The 23,481-nt window shown below is 32.6% G+C and overlaps 1 protein-coding gene across 1 annotated transcript in view; it reads left to right on the plus strand.

The window, feature by feature from the left end:
- The window catches only part of RabX4 (RAS oncogene family member RabX4), a 114,523-nt gene extending 93,808 nt beyond the window's left edge, over positions 1 to 20,715 (plus strand). Inside the window, exons 5-6 of the mRNA XM_081749303.1 lie at positions 5,348 to 5,461; positions 10,237 to 20,715. Of these exons, the coding sequence (XP_081605429.1) occupies positions 5,348 to 5,461; positions 10,237 to 10,326 (204 nt within the window). The 3' untranslated portion in view covers positions 10,327 to 20,715. The remainder of the gene's footprint in view (positions 1 to 5,347; positions 5,462 to 10,236) is intronic.
- Positions 20,716 to 23,481: the final 2,766 nt, after the last annotated feature.

The raw sequence follows: 23,481 nt of genomic DNA on the forward strand, positions 1-23,481 counted from the left end.
ACTATTAGTATTACAAATCAGTGTCGTGAACACATTCTGAAATCTGAATATATGCATATTTATAATTGGTATGTTTCCACTTAGACATCCACAAAGATCCACATTAAAATTTTAGGACACTTGTTCTAATAATGATTCCCCAGAAAACGCCTTTCAAATCGGATTATTGGAGGGGGCAGTCCCACCCAGTTCCAAGATTGGGGGCATGTCCCCCTTTCCCCCGGGATCTGCGTTAGTGGTTGCAGAATAGGTTTCATTTCTCGAGAGACAAATTTGGTTACTCAAGAGAACGAATGTTGCTTATGAGTTTGTTTTAAGTAGATTTCTTTAGAAAGCTATCTATTGCAGAGACCCTCATGTCAGAAATTCCTCTATGCAGTATATGCAATATATAGTGCTACCACCTCTCATCTGGAGAAATCCCGGACATATTGAGAATTGAAGTCGTGTTAAAAAATAGACATGCAAAACGGAATTCCGTGCAGTGGCGCAGCCACGATTTAATTTCTGGAGGGATCATTCAGCTAGAAGTCAACTTTGGGAAGAACCGGGGTCCTCCCTCGAAAAATTTTTGAATCAAAACGCGATTTTAGGCTTTATTTTAACAACATAGATAGATTTAAAATACTTCAGAAACTTTTTTCATAAACAAACCTTTAATCATTGTAAGTACCGAAGATACGCTGTGAAAAGTTTCTCAATCAGGGGGCCCACAACCAACTTCAGCCGAGGGCCCGTGATTGCTCCAGACCAGCACTGTTTGCCACCCCTCCTCTGCTCACTCCGCCCAATAACATCGCAATGTTTTGAGCCAACAATCATGGCGGAAACGAAAGTAGCCAATCAGACAATGGTGAAAACGAGAGTAGCCAACCAGACTTGCCGATGCTCAGTTGTTTTTTGGCTTCATTAATTTAATAGGATGAAGATACATATAGGCAGATCCTCTATTTTATAACATCCTTGATAGTAATCTTGTGTGGATCATCCATCTATCTGTTTCTTTTCCCATGCTATAAACTCATTAACTATGTAACAGTATGAATTACATTTGAAAGCACTTTGTACCATTCACATATAGCCAACAGGGGGGCAGAATTTTTATAATGCTAGGTAATAGGACTAGGAGAGATACTTAAATTCAGAAGTAGCAGAATGAGACCTAAGAAAGATAGAAACATTTGCGGTGAATGTTGATGTGCGGACCACGAGTGAAACGTACGCTATCACGCGGTGAAAAAGATTATGTTTTAATATTTATTTATTTGTTACACATCTACAGACGCTTACAACACGCTCAATTAAGTTAGTACTTAGCTACGCTGATTTTCCCCACTTCCAATGCAAATAACAAAGAAAATCAGTATGAAGTTTCGGCAATACGTGGATACATGGCCATTAGAGGAAGCTACAAGTATTAGCAGTACGGTCGCTGGATGCATTAACTCCGTGTTGTAAGGACAATTGGGAAGCTAGCTAAATTGGGTAATAGGTGACGGACTTTGATCCATAATGTCAACACACCAATGTTCTGACCACACTTTACCCAATTTCAAATCAATGTCTGTTCCAAGTCCTGTAAGGCTTTGTTAAAGAATGATTTGTTTTTTGTGTGTGAAGTTTACAGTACATGAATATTACAGAAAAGCCATCAACAATGTGTGAGTACAGAATGGATTTCAGTTTGTAATGATCAGTGGTAAGTTTTTTTATCACATAGGGCAAGCATAGATTCATTGATTATATACTTCATTCATAAATATCACGAAATTGGGTCTGATCTTAAAATGTGGAAAAAATATATAAGCGTTTATGACCTTTAACATCAAGTACAGTAATATCCCCATAAATGTGACTGAAAACTGATTTTCCTAACTTTTAAGAGCCAATCATATTGAATTGAGTGCTCGATGACGTCACACTTTTCTTATCGACTTCTCAGTTTGAGACAAAAGCTAACCTTACGTTGATATAGAAAAACAGAAACACCCGATAGTTTCGCAGGCATACTACTGGTGGATATATGACTGAACGTTTGCTGCCGACATTTTCTCTCCTTCTCTCCTTTCCTAATTGTATTTCACTCTGCTTTCCTCCGATTGTGAAACCTCGTGCTTCATACAGTAGACAGTTGGAAATGACTGTTGCAGACTTCTAACTTCGCAGTGCGTATGTGAGGTCTTATATACGTAAAACGACTGTAACTCTCTGTCGACATATATCAACGTAAAAAACGGAAAGAAATAGCGAGAAGTTTTCTTGTACATGGATTTGGCGTCATAAAAAAAATTCTATCAAATCGGATTCCACGTTAAGCACTAGGTCCACGTCTCATATAGCCTAGCTGCTGAAAGGGTTGCTAAACTAAAAAATATCAATTCAAATCAAATCCAAAGTCTGTTTAAAAGAGGAACTTATAAATCATTTATTCAAATAGACAATAAGGACTGTAGCAAATATCATGTAAAAAATATAGATATAAGCAGGGTGCTGTAGTCAAGGGTATATGGCGGTATACATTTTGCTTAATTTTTAGACTGTATTTTCTGCTTCAAGGTGTTTGTTCCATTTATATTTGTTTGTTTATTTATTTAATCGGGTCAGACTCCAGTGATAAATTGCCTATATCATTTTCTTTTTTTTATCCTAATCTTACCCGCAGTTGAAATATATCGATCATGCGAGAAAAAAATCCGTTTGTTCTCACTAGTCTGCGATCAGAAAAAAAGAAGAAGAAGACAGAGTGGAGAACGAAGAAAGAAAATAAATAAATAAATTTCCGTCAGCTCTGTCTGTTAAAGTTCGTAGTGGTTTGATCTGTGAATATCAGTACCAAAGCTTCGTTTAATTGTGACATTCGTATTTCTACCCTATTCCTCACCACAATTTTCTTTATTCTTTATGGGACATCGGGTGCGATTTTCTCTGCTCCTTCTTGTGGTGGGTTGATTCCTTGTTGTGTGTATTTATAGCATTTATGTTATTAATGGGGGTGCTTTATTTAAGGATTATCATCAAGAAAATAACATAAGATGCTTTTAAAGTATTAAATTATATCACAACCTCTTTTATTGATTGAATTATTAATGCATACATTTTACATTATTCATTTAAAAATGCCTTTCCTTTACGTATCTGTTATGCCAATCATAGATGTTCACAGAATAGCGTATACCTTGTGAAAATTTTAGGACTAAAGCACTGGATATAAGAGAATGAATTATATAAAATAAAAATCAACTGACAACGACCCCATTAAACTCGAAATCTGAAATATTGAAAAGAGTTACAAAAAGTTATAATTTAAACTAAGCATTAAAAAAGTACAAAATAAGGATAGTTTGCGCACAATTTAACAAACTTGCAATAAAATAGGAAATATTTAAGCAATATTGTTAAGAATGACGTATGTAGTTGGATACCTTGTTCACAATACAAGACCAGAAATCGTTTTGCTCTTAGTGACTGGTTTCCAAAGTCCCTATTTTGCGCCATCTCTCCTACAGAGGTAAGGAAGATCTGCACATGCGTAGGCGAGATCGCGCAAGACCTTAATACTACAGAAACCACCTAATAAAGAAAATGTAAAATATATTTTAGACACAACTAACAGTGAGCATTTGTACTATACACCACTACAAATGTTACAGTACTATACACTACTTAATATTAGTACTTCAAAAACAATTATAAACTGTGTGACCAAAATAATAATCAGGGACGTAGGCAAGGGGATTCCTGAGGGTCCGGACCCTGAAATCCCGACTTTCTGCAAATTTAGCCTAATTTTATGGATGATTCTACAAATTTTAATATAAGTTTTTCTTATATGGAATTTGAACCCTCTAGAAGCTTAGGACCTCTCGAGAAATAAATCCCTCCCTACGTGCCTGATAACAAACAACCTCGAAATGGACAGTTACTTAAGGGATAAAACATTGAAACAAACATTTACACCTTAGACCCGTAGCCAGAGCACTAAGACATGGGAAGCCGAGGTAATTTTGGGGGAGGGGGGATGACTCGAGTTTACCCCTCGTGCGTAGTGTCTACATTTCAACGAACAACTGAGAGCTTGAGAGAACTGAAGGTGGTCATGGGGGGTCTCAGCCTCCCTGGTTACACCCTATCTACGGGCATGATGTACCTCCCGAAAACAATTGTAGTTATTGCATATTTTCTTACGATTCTCTCTAGTATTATTACGAGTAACACATTATTTATGATGCATGTGCGATCTTTCCTAATATTGCGTTCAATGAATATCTGGGCGATCTCTTCTACTATGTGATTGCGTGAACTGTTTTATTTGGATTGGAAATAACGAACCCGCATAGTTTGGGAAGAAATTTTCCAGATTGGTGCTAAACTACGTACAACGCTAGTTTTACAATCATATAAATCGAGTATGGATCCCTTTTTAAATATCTTGACACCACAGCCATCCTATTAATTATATCGAATATTTGGGAAATGTACGCATTTATTTTGCACCATTCACGAAGCAAACAGTATCTATCGACACTTGAATTTAATTGGTGACTATGTTTGCAAAGCCACCAATTATCCGTTCGTTATAAGTTACCATCCTCTTTCTTTCCTTCATCTGGCCCCCGCGCAAACTTCCCTGCCACGCGATCTCTCCTGACTTTAAACAAAATAAACGACACAAAGGTGTTTTTTTTTTTTTACATAGACTAAGAAAGATATTAAATTTATGATAAATGAGTTATATGCAAATCTTTAATATCATTGTTATATTTACCTCCATTGTTAAATTTTAACTAACATGACAACAAATTGATATTTTTGTACGACCCGGAGAAACATAATGATATGTCACACTTTCTAACTTTCGAGTAAACTGGAAAAGGAGGTTGACCATTCCCATGCAATTCAATGCAATGACGCATACCAAACAAGATTCTCTTACCATCTGCAGGTACATTTACGAAATTAAACTACCTACATACCATTCTGTGGTTCAATCCCAATCTATTTCATCTAATAAACTCCGTTTCACCGGAAGTGACGCATGCTTATCATTATGTTCGCCCGAGTTGCTCAGTTTAGCTTGGTGACCATGAAAGTTTAAAAAACTTCGACTAATTTCTAAATGAGATTTTAATTATCTTGTTCCGAAAATTGTATTTTAGAACATTGGTTATTTTATTTGAATCTTGATTTTAAAACCATTTTGAATTTAAGAATTTTGTATATGTTTTAAGTTCGTGACAAAGATTCTAACCTGATAAGTTTACAATTATATATTATTATTATTATTATTATTATTATTATTATTATTATTATTATTATTATTATTATTATTATATTTTTTTAATTTTAGATGGCCGAGAGTTTTGATATGCCCTTTTTTGAAGTGTCCTGCAAACAGAATATCAACATCGAAGAAGCTTTTCTTACTTTAGCAAGGAAAATCAGGGAACAAAGAGACAGGAGGGTAAGTTATCAAGAAACCAGTTTTATCACACACTTAATGATAAATAATTCTTATCGCACAGCGTTGTTACAAAAAAAGAAACGAAGTGAAGAGCAGTAGGATATGTAAATATATGAAAACGAAACAAACAGGGATTATGTTGTTGATTGAAATATTGTGCTCGCATATGTTTGATGTGTGAATTGTTCATTGGAAGAAATTACTGTACAAATTACGAGAAGGCATCAAAAAGTTCGTGCAATTACTTAGAAGATGATGACCTACGAACCCCCTCGGACAGACATTTTGTAATTAAGTTCTTGTATGTTAACTGTGCAAAGTTTGGACTCGTTTGAACAACTCTTTCTTTCTTTTCTTTTCTTTTCGTTTCTTTTCTTTTCTCCGGTAAATCACTGAAGGTGCGATGATTGACAAGCTTGAGGCACAAGGCGTTCTCCATCTTCTGGGGAAATCAGCAAAGTCGATCCACGAAGAGATGAAAGAAGTCTTTGGGTAAGAAAGCCCATCCTATGAGCAGTGGCGGATTTAGGCCCCCCAGTTTCTGAGTGACGAGAATAATCTAAGCTATATATTTTTGAAAGTATATAGTAAACTCATGATATACCTATCATAGTCTGGGGCCTGGCTGCCCCCCCTTAGTCTTTACCTTCTAGATCCCCCCTCTGCCTATGAGATGGTATTCAAGTGGAAATGGCAATTCCAAACTGGACACATGGTCATCGCGTACGCCTCTGGATTTGGAAGACCATCTCTCACTGATGATTCCGCTATGATGGAGAAAGTTGAGATCATAATGGAAGACAGGAGGATAACCGTTGAAAGTGTTATATGTGCAATAGGTATGAGTCCTCGTTCATACCTGGAATATCATCCACAAGCAGCTGCATCTTCAGAAAATGTCAGCATGGTAGGTACCGCGCCTGCTCACACCTTTCCAGAAGAGAAATCTCGAGGGTGCTGTAAGAGAAACGTTGCATCGCTGTGAGGTGGATGAACAGAACTTTCGGCAGGCTAGTGACAATGGATGGACAAGTTGAGATTATCTTTATGAGACAAAAGAAATGAGCAAACAATGGAAACACCCCTCCTCCCAATCCTAAAAAGGCATAAGCTCCTCCGCCAAGGTGATGCTTTCCGTTTTCTGGGACTGAAGGGGTCATCATGACAGATTATTTAAAACAGGAACAATCTTTTCTAGTAGGTATTATTCCCATCTTCTGACTAGTTACGAGAAGAACTGAAGAAGAAACGTCGTGGTCACAAAATGGGTGCTGCTGTTCGCAAACAATGCTACAGCTTATTTTGCTTATGCAGCCATGATGAAGGCAGTGAAATTATGGTATGAAATATTGTCCTACCTCTCTATTCAACGGACCTAGAACCAAGTGACTTCTTTATCTTCCCACAAATGAAGCGTCTACTCAGAGGACAATAATGTTATTTTGACAATAGGAATAACGTCATTTCTAAGATAGAACTGTGGTTTCAAAGACAAAATACAGACTTTTACAAAACGGGCTTACGGAAAGTGAAGAACCTCTGGCAAAAATGTGACAATAGGCATGGCGATTACGTAGAAAAGAACTAAGACCATCATGGTGTCAGAGTTCTCCAAAGTGGATTTCTTCTATATGGTTGCACGAGCTTTTTGATTACCTCTTCGTATGTGCTAGTCGATAGAAATCAATAAATAATATGATGAATTACGGAAGACAGTTGTTCGGTCTAACAAGTTATAAGTTGAAGCAGTGGCGTATTTAACGGGGGCTTAAGTCCCCCGAAATTGTATAAAAGTAAATGAAATATTAAAGTAAATGAAATATCTTGCAGAATTTTCACAATTCCAGGAAGAAAGTTAGCCAAGCCCCACCCGAAACAAAATGGTAAACACGCCACTGAGTTGAAGTACGAGGTATAAGGATATAATGTAGTATAGGGAAATCAAGAGACATAATGTATGCAAAGTACTAACTGGATTATGTCTAAGTGTGTATAAATGTAGTAATTAAGATTGCCCGCAAGATGAGATGAAACAGAATTTTCGTGTCGAAATATGAGACGAAACAGAGACACTTTCGAAGACGAGACTTCATTTTCACGACACCTTTTTAGGGCGAGAAAGCGTCAACTCTTGTCCCGTAAGCAACTCTAGTAGAATCAGCAAATAAGAATAAAGGTAACTATTACATGAAATTGATGTAGTAATTTTATTAAGAGATGAAATATTGTGGCTAAGTTTTAAGTATTGGAGTAAATGGCATTTAACATAAGCAATAGTAAATAGTTCACAGAACTGCATTCTCATATTGTAAGGATTCCCACCTTTCAGTGTGTATTTTTCCTTCGAGCACATGTTACAACTGTATAACGCGTGCTATTGCTTATAAACATCAACTTAAGCAGATGATATACGGAATTAACGGGAAGACACGAAGCCGACACGGTGGAACCCGAAGATGCTTAACTCACCTAGAAGCCATCTATAAAAGGGTGATCAGGAGAAGACTAAATTATCAGTTGACGCTGATCACTTAACCAACAACACCCGCTCCTGAAGTCGCATTGAACAAAGGAGTTTCCTCCGGTAGCTGCATTGGGCGAATGAGGATCATATTAAACCGTGTCCCATAGTTGTGGAGATTCCTTTATAAAACCTTGGAAGCTGCATTGGGCGAAGGAGGTTCCTTATAAACCGTATCCAATAGTTGTGGAAATTCCTTTATAAAACCTTGGAAGCTGCATTGGGCGAAGGAGGTTCCTTATAAACCGTATCCAATCGTTGTGAAGACTCCTTTATAAAATCATGGAAGCTGCATTGGGTGAAGGAGGTTCCTTATAAACTGTCTCCCATAGTTGTGGAGATTCCTTGATAAAATCTTGGAAGCTGCATTGGGCGAAGGAGGTTCCTTATAAACCGTATCCCATAGTTGTGGAAATTCCTTTATAAAACCTTGGAGGCTAAAGGGTTGACCGTACATACCTAATTCCAACCTTCATCAACCGAAGCCACTTTACGTATGCTGAGGACTAATATTGAAATATTTATTTGTATCTCTACAAAGGAACTTTGTAATTATTCCATAGAGGATTGCTTTTATAGTAAAATTGGTGAAGGGCTAATCCCGGTCTATTATTGAATCTACCAATAGACATTACAATATACATGGATGTTGATATATGTACTTGGAAACTATAATAGTTATACCACTTAATGTGTTCCGTTAGACATTATTCAATACAAATTATACTCACTCACATTTTAGTTGAATATATTCATTTGAGATTTCATTGCGCCTAGGCTAGCAATCCATTTAACACTCTAAAAGTGAAATTCTCTCAAAACTTATACTGATAGATGTTCATGGTGACTGAATTTTTACAGCCAAGACTAGTTTGTCTCTTCGATTCAAGATGTGAGTCCTGTCCTGACACCGCAATGTTTCCAATATTTGGCTTTTGTTCTTCTAACATTAAAATCAGGGCAAGACTTTCAGAAATGTATGGTATTATTTAGGGATTTTTATGAGTCGGAATGTCGATATGATGTTAATCTGGGTGTAACCCCTGTCTATAATTGCTCATACCCAAAAAATACGCATTGGAATTTGTGCTTTAGCGTATGCATTTTACGGACTACATTGATTAACTACATACACTTTAGAACACACAAAATGTTCTTGTCAAATATTAAACTCATTTGTTATGTGCAACTTAATATTGTTTGGAGAACGATTGATATTAATAAATATTTAATATGTTTGCGCTGTTGAACTATTAATATAATACTTGCGATTAAATAGTGACTGGACTGTCTACTTCTACAATTCACATATGATACAGTATCCAACAGCTGTCTAAATTCATTGGAATTCAAAAATGTAAAAATGAATATACGTTCCTCCTTTGCTCTTTTGAGCCCCTCCAGTTCAAACGGAAAAGTTGTTGGAAAGAAGTGAGCAGGGATCAAAAGTTCTTGCACAAGCCCATTGATGAAAGCTGATGTATTGATATTCATTAATCACCAAACAACAACTCAAAAAAGGCAATGATGGCTTTTGGGGGAAGTTACTTCGATAATATGTTAATTTTTAGCAATGTGATTTCCTCCAGAGCTGCCACTGGAAAAAGAAACACATTGAAAATATGCAAATATGAATGATACACACGTAAATATCACTAATTATGAGAAAATTATGAGAAACAATTTTTATTACTATTGATCTCAAACATTACTATACCATTTCTTTCTTTACTCGAGTTTTCTCATTTAACACACGTTCAATACTTAAGAGTTTGGATTTCCGTTTCTTCCCAATATGAACACAAATTATAATGTTCTTAAGAAATTTCAAGTAACAAAAGAAATCTGACAAGTTTTGTATGAACTGAAATTTGTGGCCTGGGAGTCATATTAAACAGAGATATTTCTTATATCTATGTCCTAAATAATTCGATGAACATGGAAGATTCTGAACAGATTGAATTCCACATAATAGTCATCTAATGATTCATAAACCATATTGTATACAAGAATAATCTATAAGTAATTCATGAATTGAAGACTCAGCTGTGGAGAGCAAATCTGAAGAAATGCATTGGTGTAATATACCACCTGATTTGATGGATACAAACGGAACATTCGAATATAAAAAGAATATCAATATAATTAACAAGAGTTAATACTTAATATTTAATAAGTAGCGTTATAAATCTATGTATTATTTCTCTTCTTATTAAATGTACAGAATATAATATTAATTAATTCATAATTTTAGGGAAGCCTGTTCGAGGCAACAGAACGACAAGAGCCCGAAATAGACCTGACAAAGCCTCGGCCTACGGAAGGATGGAGATGTGTCTGCTGAGCTACACTGTTAATCTTACACCAAAGTTTTCCTTCAATCCAGAAGGCTGTTTCTATGTGTTCCTCAAGTGGTACGACAAGCAACTTTACAATTCCAAATAAAAGGCCCCTTTTACTTAATTTATTTTGGCTTTCTAACACGGAAAGTCATACATCGTACATCTGTAGTGAGACATTGATATTCTTCCTCTGATAATACCTGTTATGTTAGGTTACAAGTTGTTAAACGTGTATTTTACGGAAACTGTTCCTGAATCAAATAAAATACATTGGTAGTACGTATACATTTTGAATTTTAAACTTTGTAATGTAGATATTCAAACCTTTTTAAGGTTAATTCTCAATAATATTACTCATGCATATAATATCAAAGAATGTTTTCTTTTTAAAAAATGAAAGGTAAACAGATACATTATCATTTCTTAACTTCATACATGAACAGAAGCATTCCAGGCTTAATTATAACACTTCAAAACAATATATTAATATATATATAACAAGTAACACAATTAATATATCTATTAATATAATATGTTTCACAAGAACAGTTAATGAAGCAAATAGACTCACATGAACATCTTCAACTTCACATGAAATGTAAGTCATAACCCTGTGTAGATTATGTTTACCTCTGCTACTTTTTAATGGAATATTTTGAAGCCAATGTACTACAATTTTAAGCTGTTGAAGTAATTTACTGTGTTATCTATAAAGAAACGAACTGTTCATTTATTCATTAAATGTTAATGTATGTTTTACTTACCGTTGTGTAATATTAAATACATGTGTTACGAACAATTATTCAATCTGTTTCCATTGATGTGATTGTATGCATACACAGCAAAGAATGGGTGTTGAAACAACACAAAATGACTACCACTTTGGCATGTTACTTGTGTGTCAATTCAACGTCAAGCACATCGCCTTCAGAACATATCAGAAATACCTCGTTACTGGCTTGAGTATTTGCATTGTATTTTAACGTTTGGTATGAGCAAAGCTTTGCGAAATATTTTTCGAATTCGTGGCAAGTAACTAATAACAGTTTGTGTTTTCTGTAATCGGTCACAATAATATTGTTGTAAACCTGTGAAGCATCTCACAACAGTTACACAGACAGCTATGCGTCCATCTACTTTCTTTATCCGTCGTTCTTGTCTCTTAGCACGTATGAACAGAAGATGGCAGGACGGTTGCCTATGTAACTGTTGTCAGACGATTCACAGGTTTACAACAATATTATTGTAACAGATTACAGAAAACAACATTATTCGTTACTTGGCATAAGTGCCAAATATATTTCGCAAAGCTTTGCTCATATTAAACGATAAATACCAATGCAAATTCTCTCAGGTAGTAACGAGTTATTTCTGATATGCTCGGAAGGCGCTGAATTAACACACAAGTAACACGCTAAAGAGGTAGTCATTTTGTGTTGTTCCAACACCTCATTTTTCACAGTGTACTTTTCGAGCGAAATCTCATTATTCAAAATCTTCATACTTACTATAGTTATAAAACTAAAAATACATATGGCATTGACAAATACAGTAAAATCACGATATTTAAAGTTTCGAAATAAATTTATCTAAATATCACTCTTAGAATAAATATGTGGTGTATATAAATATACAGTATTTTCGGATATATAAAAACGTAAATAATTCCATTGCAATGTGATAGAGGCTTATCTTTTTTGTAAAGAGATGCCAATTTTAACACCACAAATACATTGTAAACAATATATATACACAAAGACCCAAATATAGTGTGTATTTGCAATATCACTCAAAAATTTAAAACTATATATTTGAATCAAGAACAGTTTTTTGTAATGCACAAATAGCAGTAAATTTGAAAAACATAGTTTGATCTAAGATAGATTCAACCCTACCATAATTATATTAAAAGTCGTGACTAACATGAGTTCTCATATGTTTGTATTATCCTTCAAAAACCGTGTACCATTTCCAACATAAACTGTATTATGTTATATCGTCAGATACTGTAGTAAAAAATCGTTGTTTTTTTTTAAATTCTTATAACGAAGATCTAAATATTTTAATAATTTAAAAAATGTAAACGAAACATACTATGGAAAAAAGAGGTCTCGTATCACAATGTGTATATTATATGAAGTGCGTAATTGTACTTACTGTATGTATATATATATTTAAAATTTTCCGAGCTTTGGAAAATCACTATAAGTGTGCTTTCTAAATTAAAACTGGTTATTCATATCATTCAAATCACAATGTTAACGTAAGTGAGACATTACAAACAAACTTCCAATACTTTCTTTTGGTTAAAGTTTGAAAATAAAATACTGTTTTTTTGTAATATACTATTGTAAATATATAATTCTTCGAATGTGGAGGTCATCATAGATATAAGATATCTAGATGAATTAATTCATACGAAATACTTCAAGTACTCCTGAAACCAAAATTTCTAGCAGATAATTTTAGGTTGCTTGAAGCCTTAAGAAAAGTAACCTTAATTTTGGGTGATGCGTTTATAACATATAACGAATATTTTAAACAAATCGTGTAGATTAAATTGACAAGTATTGATCAGTCTAGATTATCTTATATCTATGGGGATGTTAACAACGTTAACATTTTAAACAAGAATATAAATATATATTTTAAAACAAACATAAAAGGTTTGTGTGACTTCAATATGTTCTACGTACCCCTAAATTTTTAGCAAAAATGATCAAATAAATAAATAAAACAAAAAAAAAACATTGACTGTAAAGGAAGCTTACTGCCTTACGTACTGTAACTGCATATTTATGTGTTGGCGAACAGCATATTACGTAAAGAAACAAGAGCAAATTATTTTAAACTACTGTCACCATGCTTGCCAGGCAGTGCCTCAAAGTAGTGAAATCATATTTATTAGAAGCTGTTTATCCTATTAATAAAAAGAAACAAGAACTGAATCTTGGGGTAACAGTTAAATATATGTATATGATCTATGTTTTCATTTTCCATTGTGATATTCTCTTTATGCACATGCATGCTATGAGGTTACATTACTGTGAATCAGTTATTATCATATATTTTCTGTTGCATTATATATCTAGATATATATACTCTAAGAGTTGGAAAACAATACCTTTCCTTTTACTAGGTTGAACGACTTTCTTAAAAACATATATATTGATATAATGATATATTGATATATTAAATGTTTTATGTGTATGCGAGCGTTGTGTGAAAGTGTGATGTATATAGTAATTATTATATTTTCTTGCCAAAAACGTAAAGAGAACTATAAAATTTAAATGACTTCGTTCTCTTTTACGACTCGAAGTGAGAGAATCTATAAAAATACATATTCTTTTATTTCGTTCTGTAAAATTGAACTAAAAATTGTTACTATATATGTAAATGTATTATGTTATATTACACATTATAACTTCAAGTATTATTAATTTGTTATGTAAACGTTATTGTAATAAATATTCAGATATCTAAATATTTCCAAATGACTATTGTCAAAACAAAAACTCATAAGTGAAACTAAATAATGTTTTATGCTGAGAATCAAGAAATATGAATTGATAATGGGATCACTCTAAACTGTGTCTTCAATAAACTTCAGACCACTAACTCATCCCTTTTTCTATTAAGTCTTTTGTAATGCATTTAACACCTCTAGATTTGTTAAACGCACGAAAGAAAAAAAACTATAAACCATGACATTTTAAATATATTTCAGAATTTTATAAATAAGTAATTAATTAAAGAAGCTTAATTATCAGAAATAAAAAGTAAATCTTCAGAACGTATGCAAATCAAATTCTTGGCAAATCACGTAGATATATTAATATACAATAATTTTGTTTATCACTATTTGAAAGTGTCAAACTTTATTCTTAAAGTTTTCGAGATAAGTTCTTGCAAATTTAGAACATATATCACTTCGAAATATATCATCTGAACCAAAATTTCAGTGCAGCCTTTAGAACTATTATTTTTAACGAAATTAGTGGTTATATTTCTTATTTCTTTCCTGAATACATTTGATATTATTAGTTATTTAGGTTTCTATTCTGTTTGCATTAATAACAATACATCATATGATTCCTCATCTGATAACGTATTATCATACCTTAAATATTTCTCCAACACATAAAAGGAATTATGACTTGCTAATATATAGAATCAAATGTTTGTCAAAAAGTTCGATCATATCCAATGATTTTAAATATTTCTAGTTTAACATAACAAACTTTAAAAAATTGTGGTAAGTATGTTAATACATATACGTGTTTTGCTTGGGAGTATTTTCATAAATATTTTCTTTACTTTTCACCAAATCATCATGTTGTAATCTTTTTTCCATAAAGATGCGAATTATACGATGTATTTTAATGAACAAAAAATGTTAAACTTTGTTTCGTACCTTGTGTTTTATATGTAGGATCCTGTATGAATGTTAAAATGAACAAAATATTAAAGCTTATCAGGTAGCATTGACAATTCAAATAATTCCACCTTCTTTAAAGAAAGTGGTGGTCACTCTTTTATCATATACAAACTTGGGTCGAATGAAAAAATATTTTAATAGGCACAAATGTTCGAACATTTAACGATAATCACAATAATAAAACTTCATCAAGTTATTAAGTAAGAAACTTGGTGTTAACGGATTTTATTGCTATTTCGTATTTGCAACACTTTAGATGTGTATTTAATTTAAGAAAGACATTTAAGTACTAATACGAAGCAAAGGGACCAGAAGCGTCCTGGGAACACGATAGAAATACAGTCTCTTTATTATAAATCAATAGAAAAGAATTATCAATAGTTTGCACTACCAATGCCAATAACTGTATGTATTGAGAGATTTACTATTTTAACACCTTTATTTTCTCATGTGTGTAATGTGTAACCTAAAAGTATTACAATACCAAAGGTGATATAATTGTTTATATAAATATACATAGAAATAATTGAAAGAAGCTAAAAATAATTACTACTTATGTATATGTTTCTGTACATAGTGTTGGTGACGATATATGATATCTTAATTGCAAAATCATGATAGACATAATGATAATGTAAATAGGCTTTGCTTACATATGAAGCTTAAATGGAATGAGAGAAAAATGTATGACTGTTTTACAGAGAAGTGAAGTCGTAATATATGTACGTTAAATATGGTTTATATTATATGAGATGTATTCATTATATTTTGATTTATTCCAAGAACATATATAAAGTATATGTTTGTGGAAACATTTTGTACATTTTTTAAGTTTCAACATTGAATAGTAACCTTTTTGTGTTCCGTAAACGTATTAGACTTTTCCTCTGTTGTAGAGGAATGCATTTCTACAATGCATGGGTTCTTCTCCATGAAATATCAATTTATTACAAAAGAGGCCTATAAAACAAATAAATTATTACACGGACGCAATAAAAATTAAGGAAATTTTCGAAAATTTGCGTAAGCCGTATTACAATAGCACACTCATTTGCTCTATAAAAATGTTTGTTACATGGTAGGGGACTCATTTTTTGATTTGCTAACTAGGATACGAATTAGGAAATGTTAGAATACTTAGGAGTAGTTGGATTACATATTATAATTTTTAAAATAATTATTCGTTGGGTTAGCTGTGTGAAGTTGTTTCATATGTTGCAAAACATTCAAATACATGATTTCTCAGAGTTAGTCTTAGATTTGGTGCTACTAAGATTATGTCACGGTAAATTTTGAACCGAAAAGAGGTAATTGTTTTAGAACAAACTCACTTTAGCAAGTTATATATACATATTAGAAGTGTGTAGTGAAATCTACAAGATATGGACTGAACAATAGTTATTTTTCATATTCGCCCCACTAACCATGTCACACTAAGAGCAACAAAATATTAACAAGAATAATAAGTAAATCAAATATAAGTACAATGATACTTAAAAAATAACAGATTTTGTGCAAGAACTACAAAACGTATTTAAATATTTACAGATTAGCCTTCCACAACGAATGGTTCTCCAGGAATTCTTTATGAAAAATTTCTGGTTTGATTATACAATGGAACGTTTCAAATGAATGTTGACTTCAGTTTGAAAGACTAATTAGATTTTATAATTAATCAAAGTTATTATTTTTCCATCTGTGTCATTTTTATCACAATCTATTAAATTGCAACGTAAATTGTATTCTTAATATTTACGAATATATGTGAGAAATGAATATATGTTACAATAAAATTCAAGAAGTATCTTCCTTCACCCACCTTATTGATTAGTCATATAGGAAATATACTTCCAACACTATTTAAATTATTGAATATTAAAAAAACAGGTAAACTAATTAAATCACAATAACTAAGAAAAAAGATCACAGAAAATTTCAAAACTTAATTTTTAAAAAATACCCACTAAAGTGATGTTATATGTATTAACAATTGTTAAAAAAATTATTTAAAATTAACAAATGAGCATAATTGTTTCATACATGAGGAAAGGGACTAAATTTATTTAAATGAGAGTCGTTATTTGAAATCGCGACTTAAATATTAATTATACTTTCAAATTTAAAATTACATAATTATCACACTACGTTCAAAACAAAAGAATTGTGTGTTAACTGTTTTGATTCATAGCAAAATTTATATTTTGTTTTATAAACTAGATTTTCATTAAGATTACAAGCAAGATACCTGCATACTTATGAATAAATGTAATTCCTAGTTTGTTACAATGCACCAATATTTTATTTATTTTCTTTAATTGTTTATAAGAACCAATTAAACAGCATTATATGTTTTAAAGGAACATAATAACTAGTCCCACCATCGATAGCAAGTATTCAATATTATTCGCTTCCTTATTTTTTTAAATATTTTATTATTGTCTTCTCATGTATTTGTTCCTCTGAAGATCACAGTCGTTATCGTTGTAAGACATAAACCCATGACAGGTTGGAGTAAAATTAACATTGCTTTTAATTATTTTATGTGTATATTTAAATTATTAAAAGTAATTATTAAAAGCCTTATAATCTCATTATATTGTGAATTATTATTATGGCATCGCTGAAGTTATAAAGGTGGTATTGAGAGATTACTGTACAAATGAGTTTAAAGAAAGTATGTCATAAAATGTAAAGTATAGCGAGAGGGAAAATTTATTGTTGATTTTCAAAGTGATTCAGTTAGCATCCTATACGATAGTCGTGACTTGCTTCTATCATAATGTATATTCTTTATTAATGGATGTATGGTTAATTAGTACAGCCTAGAGAGACACCTAACAAAGATAGAGGGAAAACTTACACTCGAAAAAACAAAATGTGAAAATAGGAAATGCACACATCTATCTTCAAAGAAAGATCTAAAAGCGTACTACTTTCGTTCGTAGAGGATTGCGAAGTCACGAAATCGACACCAAAATATTCTCTCTTCCTATTGAAGGAAATACCTGTATAAATAATGAAAAGCTGTGCAAATTTTCTTATGATAGGTATGAAACAAGTTTGTAAATTTTTTTACATTACTTACATTTTTTATTAGTTATTACATTAAAGTAACTTGTAGATCATTGTTAGTAAGAGCACGGTGAATGAGATGGTACTACGACATTATATAATAAAATTTGTAAGAACGTGGTGATTACTGTGCTACTGGCATATTGTACATTATAATGAAATGCAAATTAATGTTATGGAAAGAAACATACTAGCACTTTGTACATATATACATATACTCACAAGTATACAGGATATATATAAACTACACCAATGAACTTTTATAATCGATACTATGTCCAAAAGTAGGAAAAATAAAATTTCTAGTTAGCATTAGTTACGAAACACATTGTTATAAAGCAGCTGAAAGTGTGCGAAAATATTGCTGAAAATAACAGAGAACAAAATCTGAAAGAGCGCAGCAAATTAGGATTAACAAGTTATACATAAATTTTATTAGCTTTAAACATGTTTCAGAAGCATGTGCTGTCTGGATAACGAATTGTATGAAGAAAATATATCATGAGAAACAATAAAGTGTTATGTTATTACTTTAGCAAAGAATTTTTGCCATAAAGTAAGAGAAATGGAAATTGATATTTGAGAATATTTACTACTTAACGTAATTTAAAACACGAAAACTTTGTAAGCTTTAAAATTAAGTGCTTAGTAATGAGCAACTTAATTACACAAAAAACCAAATTTTATCTTGGCTGCAAATTAGGTTTACATGTTGTATTGAAAAGAATTTACGTAAATTTTCCAACAGACGTTTGAAGTATTTTAACTTAGATTTCTAGATTTCAAACAAAAATACAATCCATTCCTTAGAAGTAGGGCACTTACTCAAATATTTTATTTCTTTGGGGTTTAGCAATAACCATAGAAGCAAAATTTAACCAAACTGTATTCATTGTCTTTTATGAAGATGGCGGGTAGCTATGGTTTTGACTTTGTCCAGAAATTTTGTATACCAAAGTGTAATGGCGTTCTTATGAGGAGAAGCAACCTCCTATTGGCTGAAAAGTGAGTTGTACTGTAATAAAAGAAGACATTAATATATTTTTACTACACAAAATAATTTCTGTTGCATGATTGACACCATTTTAAAAAATACCCCCATGAGTGTTTGAAATAAAACTTAGGCATCTAGTTCAGTAAATTTTGCACTAGTTACCTAAAGGAAAAATAGAAAAATAAAGATGTAATCTCTCCCGGTTAGCCTGCATTTTGGGGTAAATATCGTTCAAGTTCAAGAACCAATAACTTTTTCAAAAGTAATTATTTTATTTATGAGCAAAAATCAAAATCGCAGTAGCTCATACCCGGGAAATATGACGTGCTCCAGTACCTTCCAACCCCATTGTCATAAAAGTATCTACGCCGCATGGGCAATATGGTATTCGGCATTGTCGTGATTCGTGAATCAGAATTGGTTCAAACTGCAGAAGATGTGGCTGTTTGTACCGCAATACTTGGCCCAAATGCTGACTCAGATACGAGGCATAGTACGCAGCATTAAGAGTAACTCCTGGTGACACTTGATGCCAGAGGATAATGCCTTTGTGGTCATAGGACATTATCATCATAGACTTAATGTTTGCTACCTCTTGTTTGAACTTTCTAGTCGTGAGGACACCGGGTAGCACCACTCACTAGATGTTCGTTTTAATTCTGGTTCGTATGATCTTCCCCATGCTTCATCAAATGCAATAATGCGGTGCAGAAATTAACATCTACTTACGCTAAACGTTTAAGGTATCGGTGGACATGTGGTACCCATCTGGGTGCAATCTTACGCATGCTGAGATTGAGTGTAAGCATGTGGTACACTGACGCAGATAAAATATTCAATTTATTAACCAGTTCACTGCACGTCCATCATCGATCATTTTCGAGCAATGTTTGGGGTCCTTCCACATGATGTTGATCCGTAGCCGTTCCAATAAGGTTCCCAGCCTCCATTTTCTATGTCTGTTGACTGACATCCCGTCTCGAACGCCGCAGCCCATCTCGCAACCATCCGATAAGGTAGAGGACTATCACCACACATTTCACGTAATCCTTTGTAGATCAGACAACAATTTCGACCTCGTTCCGCACCGTAAACATTGTTCAGGGTGATATGTCACGCTCAGCTCACTTTAACATCGTCCACTGATCACACACACCGTAATACGGAAACAAGAAGTCGTCAATACAATCGCTACACTTTCCAGGAATAAACTACGTTCATCATTGGTCATCCGGATAAACAACAACAATCGCAGTTAGGTTGCCACTTTAGTGTAAACGCCGCTCGTAAATTGATAATTTATTATGCTTGTTTTCACGTAGTCGGACATACAAAATTCCCACATAAACTCTTGTGCAGGAGTATTATTTGTGCTAAATTTGTCAAAATACTATTGCTAGGTTATAAAAATTTCAAGCTTGATCTCTTTCAGTTTATATCATTATAAAGCACATGTTTTTTAAACCATATTTATTAAAATTTCTCTTAAGTAGATTTGGAATGATATCGATTCTAGAAGCTTATCGGTCTAACACAAATATATCCTATAATATATAAATAAATAATACATAATATATATGGAGATATTTCGTTTTAACTTATTTTATTACGATCAATTTATACGCTGTGAGATGTGTAACTTTGGTTATAACATGTTATGTGTGTGACTTGTGCATATATGACCTTGTAGTTGCCTTTCATAATATTTGTAGTTGTTGTAGCTTTGTACACATAACAAAAATGAATGATGAAAAAGTATATAATATATATTAAATGAAGATGTAAATGAAAAAAAGCTCATTTTAAACGGAGTGGGTTTAAAAAATGAATCCCATATCCGTCACAAAATCTGTGATCCCTGGCATATAAATACAAATAAAGACATGAACTTTAAAACAATGTTTTCATTGATTTATTAATCCCACTCAAGTTAGGACAACTACTGTTTATAAATGTCAATATAACAATTGAATCAGTTAATGCAAAGAGGGCTCCAGTCAAATAAACTTTAGTTTTAAGAAATATAAGAAACACATTGCAGTTTTGAAACTATAAAATCAAGACAAACCATTTTTCCCATGTAGATAAAAATTACATTAATCGAATGCTGTATAGGAAAACCATGTTTATGCTCATTATCATGGTAAGAAAATGATTTCCGCTGTGGACTGAAGCCTTTCATGCATGTAAATTATAGGCAAACCCCTGTATGTATTTAAATTTTATTTAGTTATTATTATTTGCTCTTTTTAAACACAAAACTGTGTTAAGACATTTTTTATCATGTTTCAGACGTTGCAGGTCTATTGGGGTGAAGTCAATAGCTATTGCTACTAATATATAAAACAAATATAATTCTCCATGTAGAAAGGGCTTCAGTCACTAACTTAGGCCCATGTTGCCTAGAATAATCAAAGTTGACATTGTTTATAAAATGTTAGACCAATGAAACTGAAGCTCTTTATGCATATAGACATAAGTGTACTCAATAGGAACAAAAATCTTATGTTAACTCAATTTCGCCATCATGGTGACTGAGGCCATTTTTGCATGAACGAATTCAATTGTAAATCCAGTACTTACTCTACAACAATGTAATAAACAGGAGCTGAAGCTTTCTTAGTGACATGATGCGAATATATGTTCTCGAGATCCAAGTAAAGTGTTCGTTGTCCAGCATTTCAAGAACATGCAAACTACATAAAACAGACAAATCGGGTTCCACAAACTCAGGATATTGAGATAGGAAAAATAAAGGACGCCATACCAATTTTGAAAAAAAGCAGCAATCTCAATAGAGATGTTGGCTATCTACTTAGTAACACCTGGATTTACCTAATAAGAAAGCATCAGCCAACAACTAGTCACAGCCAGTCATTAGACCAACAATTGATTGGACAACACACCAACCAATCAGAAAGCACTAGCCACCGACCAATCACAGCCAGTCTTTAGGCAGAAAACTTATTGGACAATCCATCAACCAATCTGAGCCCACCTTGCTCACTCCAGGTAGTATATATACAAAATTCCTTTGCCTGGTCTCTTCATACTGATCCTTGAAGATAAAACAGTGTTTGTTCTCGAAACGTTAGACAACGAACACTTCACCTGGTTGATATTACGAGAACATGTATTTTCAGTAAAAAATATTCAGACCATGAACGCTATGAGTTTTATTTACGTGCCAAGGAAGAAGAACAAGAAGAAATATATATACGTTTCTTAACTGAGTAACTACTAGAATGACTATTCTTTGAAAAATATTAAAATTTATGAATAATATTTGAAATATATATATATATATATATATATATATATATATATATAGTTATAAGACTGCAGTGATTTGCTACTGGACATTATAATAATAATAATAATAATAATAATAATAATAATTATTATTATTATTATTATTATTATTATTATTATTATTATTATTATTATTATTATATCTTTTTGGCTTCAAACAAGTCCTATTTCTTTTGAATTAAATAAATAATGCATTTCTTCTCTCTCCCCCCTTGTTCAACATGTTAGGGGCTACATTTCCTAAACATAATCTTGCGCAGCATTTATAGTAAATCCTTGATGGCACTATATGTGAAGGAATAATGCTTTCATGGCCAGTCGAGTCAGTTAATGATACATGGGGAATATTTTATATATATATATATATATATATATATATATATATATATATATATATATATATATATATATATATATATATATATATATCGCATGTAACTTACAAACGATATGATTTAAAACACTGTGTTTTCAAAATATAATAGCTAGATATAAGAAAGAACATTCATGCAAGTGCATTAGTAAACATTCAGTATGACCATAGTTATTGAAATATAAACTTCGGTGCAAAGTAGCCCCATAGGTGGGGATGCTTTGCACAACATACAAAAACGTATGTTCAACATACGATCATAATGTTTCTGTGCAATGTTTTTCCTTCAGTATTTATACATTTTACTTCCTGCACAAAACTGCATGCAGTCCACAATATTGATAGACTATTAGAATAATGGTAGAGTATCAGCACTTAGTGCGAATTATCGATATTTGTAAAGAAAATTATGTATTTTCTGGTACCGGCACAGGAACCACATTCTGATAGTTTAGCATATGTCCCACGAAAATGCCACCTCAGGAATAGAAAAATAATCCGCATGAACTGATTTGCTTTGGTTATTCCTTATATACAAGAATATCATCCCAAACGTAATCAGTGGAAGATTTACGGGATTTGGGACTTTCAGGCTGAAGCCCACCCAAATTGCATGATTTCTTTTAACAAAAATATAATGTTAGTCATTTCTATAAGCTTCAAGACCTCCAAAAATCTAATTATTTCTTTAAAAAAAAAAAAAACGAAGCCTTTGTGAGTGAAGATCCTCTCAAACTATTTTTCTGGATCCGCCACTGTTCATAATTTATTTTCCAACAAGAAATTCATTCTGGCATCTACCTAAATACAAAATTTACCTAAATTTAGAATACAGGAGGTTCCAGTAGTAATAATTTCCTATCTAAGGAATATTTTAGACCGATGCAAACCCCGATAAGAAGTTGAAACCGCCTTCTCCCAGTTTTACCTTCTTTTTTTCATGACTTTAAAACGTTTCACATTTC

This window comes from Thermobia domestica, chromosome 2 (assembly GCF_964235325.1).
Source record: "Thermobia domestica chromosome 2, izTheDome1.hap1.1, whole genome shotgun sequence".
Lineage (NCBI taxonomy): Eukaryota > Metazoa > Arthropoda > Insecta > Zygentoma > Lepismatidae > Thermobia > Thermobia domestica.